The following is a 4,304-nucleotide window of genomic DNA, read 5'->3' as shown; positions in this document are numbered from 1 at the left end:
TATATATATATATATATAAAGATGAGTTGTTTTATAAAATCACATTTCAATGTGTTCTTATATATTCATTCATTATTTCTTATGACTTATAACATCTCAATCCTCATCTCATCATAGAACTTGTTCAATTCATCACCCCACCTTAATGGTGAGCTTCACTATTGCACAAACCATTGATGAAAAAATTCGATGGTATTTTTCTGTCATATAATTTAATTTAAAAAATTGATTTTCAGGATATAGAAAATAAATACACAACAAAATGTAAACAAAATTGCAAAAAAAAAAAAAAAAAAAGGACAGAAGGCAAAAATAAAATACATATTTCACAGGTTTTAAAAAAAAAAAATAAATGGACAGAAGGCAAAAATAAAATACATATTTCACAGGATTGTAAGGCTTAGTGCAGGTTTTTTCCTTCAATGCGCTGGTTTTGTGTCGCGGGGTAACCAACCCGCCAAACGTGCTCCACACCGAATCCCCATTCGGTATCTTGCTTCCCTCGAGGCTGGTAGATGGGGTAGTTGGGGATGCTCGTTCCCACCTGCACCTCTCTATATAGATCCATCGTTTGTCCAAAATTCTCTCTCTCTGCTTTTCTCTCAGAAAAACAAGCGGGAGCTCTCTGATTGACGGAGGTAGGCATTGCAGTATGCGATCTATGGTCTCAGCTATGTCGTTGGTTTTCATTTGAATCAGTAATTGAACTTGCGTTGGAAATGGATGTTTGACCTGTGGTTTGCTTTTTGATGGCGTGATTCATGCCTCAGCTGATTGAATTTATGCATCGAGCCACACTGTTCCATTTTGAGTTTTGCCAATCTCTAGTTCTGGTATCAATTGTGTTTTTTCATTCGATCTGTGATTTTGTGTTAATAGGGGTTGCGAAGTGAGATTTTCCTATTTGGATTATGGTCTTTTGTTTATTAGAAGGGAGCCCAGGAGTTGTTTTTGTTTTATTTTTTGTTTTTTATGATGGTTTAAACTCGGATCTGCCGGTTTCATCTTGATGAGCTATTTGTTTAATTAGGAGCATTGTACCATTTCAATGCTTCATGTTTATGATTTTGATGTGATATACCTTTGGGTCTTGCAAAAACCTGCATTTAGTAGGCTTCAAGCTCCTGATCTGCTCGATGGAGAATGACTAACTGTATGTTGATGTGCAGGCGTGGTTGTTTTAATTTTGCATCATGGCTACAGGACAAATTTTCTCACGAAATACGCAAGCGTTGTTCTACAATTACAAGCAACTTCCAATTCAGCGGATGCTTGACTTCGACTTTCTTTGCGGTATTGTTTCATTCTTGCTGGCTTGTTTCATCTGGAGGGAGAGCGCGCTATTTTTTGTAAGAAGCTAGTAATTTATTATTAGTTTTTGGTTGATGATCATTTCAATCTCCTTTATAGGGAGGGAAATTCCTTCTGTTGCTGGAATTATTAATCCTGGTTCTGAGGGATTCCAAAAATTATTCTTTGGTCAAGAAGAAATTGCCATTCCAGTTCATTCAAGGTCAGCTCACCTTTTTGTGTTAAATGCATTTGATATTATTAATTGTATGCTTTAAAAAATAAATAAAAGTTACGCCTTTAAGGCAAAACCTTCATCATCTACATCCATTCATTGCCAAAAATGAGGTTATCATTAGTCCATTCCAATCCCTATACATTTTTAATCAAGTGTGAATGCTTGAAGGATTGAAGGAATTGTTCTTGCTTAGCTGTTTGTGCTTTCTTCAGGTATTTGCATGAGATTTATCATGCTGGTGAAACGTTTTAAAAGCACTAATCCTCAGCTTCTATTGATATAATTCCATGTATTTCTTGATTTAAACCTAGATGCTTTTAAAGCTATAAGTGAACTTTCCTGTTAAATCTCATCTTTTGCAAGAGCGCCTAAAGTTTTTTTTTTTTTTTTTGGGTACAAATTTTAGGTGGTGTCAGACAAAAGATGAGATTTAAGTTATTAGGATTTAGTAAATCTCATAAATCTAGATTTACTAAATTCTGAATGGGATGAATCCGAAAAACTCACGGATTTAGTCGGATTTACTAAATCCTATAAATCCAATAAAACTGTTTGGCAATAAGTTGAACAAACCGCTAAATTCACATGTTCGTGGGATTTAGTAAATTCAGGCACGGATTTACTAAATCCTATAAATCCAATAAAATTGTTTGGCAATAAGTTGAACAAACCCAATAGTTCTTTCATCAAAACCCGTAAATTCACATGTTCGTGGGATTTAGTAAATTCAGGATTTATGGACGAAATTTTTTAAATCTGGATTTATCAAATCCGCGGCCTTATTTTGTCCAAAATGACAATCTGGCAAGATTTAGCTTACATCCAGGTTAAATTTGGGGCTAAATACATTGCCAGACAGCCCCTTAATTTGAATCCTAAATTGAAAGCCATTTTAAAGCTGCATGTGATCCCACATCCATTAGTATGGCCTACTGCCACAGAAAATGTAGTTGATGATTCATTTAGTGCATGGTCCCATGAAAAATTATTGAGTTATTATTATTTTTTTTAATAGATCAGGATATGAAGATTCAGGCAGTAAGTCTTTATGTTTTACTGGTATTTGATGGCATTTATTACTTCATGCTTTATGGCCTCCTCAATTTATTTATTACTCATGATTACTGGGTAAAACGATCTGTTGAAAGGTAAGGATGAGACTTTACCATCCAAGTCAAAGCAAATCTCTCATGATATTGATGTAAAAGCATTTGAAATGATTTCTTTTAACTGAGTTAAAAGAACCGTAAGAAGTCCGTGTATTGCATCATAATAAAATTATGGATGATTTACACCACCCAATTCATATGTATTTATACATCTAACACCTAAACTTCAAATTTTATATACATACCACTTCACCTATGCATAAAACGTTGTACTTCACATTTTAAAAGTTAAATTGGTGGCGTTTTTTATGTGATATGAAAGATTTGGGTGGTATAAATGTAAAAAATAAAGTTTAGGTGTTAGATATGTAAATACATATGCATTGGGTGGTATGTGGTGGTATGTATGTAAATGCCTAAATGCCCCTAAAATTATTATCCGCATAGATTTCTAATTCTGATTCCATTTTATTTTTTATTACTTCGAGTCGTAGGGTTGCACCAATGCAAAACCTGCAACTTCTTTATGGGTGTCTGTTGACCTCAATTTTTCGTGAGGTCTAGTATTCCTCGTAGGAGTTAGGATCTAGCCTTAGGGGTCTTCCTGCGACTATCTTAGAACCTTAGAAATGGATCCCGCCTCATTCTAGAAATTCAACCCTCTTCGGTACTCTTTTGTGGTTTCGCGTGTGTGGTATCGACTTCTAACACTTAGAAGGATGAAACCAACATGAGGAACCCAAAAGGGATCCCTATAGGACCTTTTGAGCCTTAGGGTGACCTTTTGCACAATTCGCACTCCCGCGCGCACAAGCTTCGCAATTCGATACGTCCGATCGCCGCAATTCGCATTGCCTGCATTGTTACTTGTCGAATGCTCAATTAATCTTGTTGGGGCGATCGACCGCGGGTCGAAATTTTGTAAAATTTGAATTTCGACTCGTTTTTGACCCAATTGTCGACGACGTCGTTCGAGCGACCCCGGATGAGCGATTGCATCATAAAAAAATTATGGATGATTTACACCACCCAATTCCTATGTATTTATACATCCTAAACTTCAAATTTTATATACATACCGCTTCACCCGTGCATGAAACGTTGTACTTTACATTTTAAAAGTTAAATTGGTGGCATTTTTTATGTGATATGAAAGATTTGGGTGGTATAAATGTAAAAAATAAAGTTTAGGTGTTAGATATGTAAATACATATGCATTGGGTGGTATGTATGTAAATGCCTCTAAAATTATTATCCGTTGTAGATTTCTAATTTTGATTCCATTTTATTTTTTATTACTTCGAGTATTAGAGTTGCACCAATGCAAAATCTGCTACTTTTTTATGGGTGCATCTTTCTGTCTTTTTTCCATTTTTTGGGTTTTGATTTAGAAAAGACATTACTACATATTTATGGATTTATGGGGCAGCCCTCTTATTAACCATGTTATCTTCTGTTTGTGAAATCCTATGTTAGCATTGAAGCAGCTTGCAGCGCTCACTCAACTGCAGATGTTTTTATCAACTTTGCTTCCTATAGAAGGTTTGAGACTTATTACTATCATTTGCTTCACTTTCTGCTCTTTTAATATCATTCCCAATTTTTCAAATATGTTGATTATTTTTTTCATTTTTTTCAGTGCAGCCGCTTCTTCAATGGCTGCAACA

General features: G+C 35.0%; 1 protein-coding gene across 1 annotated transcript in view; it reads left to right on the top strand.

Moving 5' to 3' along the window:
- Positions 1–415: 415 nt before the first annotated feature.
- LOC110019570 (ATP-citrate synthase beta chain protein 1) overlaps positions 416–4,304 on the top strand; it is a gene marked incomplete in the record, with an annotated part of 21,567 nt that continues 17,678 nt past the window's right edge. The window contains 5 exon segments of the mRNA XM_020717297.1: positions 416–638; positions 1,170–1,293; positions 1,411–1,513; positions 4,114–4,179; positions 4,277–4,301. Of these exon segments, the coding sequence (XP_020572956.1) occupies positions 1,194–1,293; positions 1,411–1,513; positions 4,114–4,179; positions 4,277–4,301 (294 nt within the window).

The sequence above is a fragment of the Phalaenopsis equestris genome, unplaced genomic scaffold (genome assembly GCF_001263595.1).
Source record: "Phalaenopsis equestris unplaced genomic scaffold, ASM126359v1 Scaffold000061, whole genome shotgun sequence".
NCBI classification, from domain to species: domain Eukaryota; kingdom Viridiplantae; phylum Streptophyta; class Magnoliopsida; order Asparagales; family Orchidaceae; genus Phalaenopsis; species Phalaenopsis equestris.
This window is presented reverse-complemented; position numbering and strand designations above follow the sequence as displayed.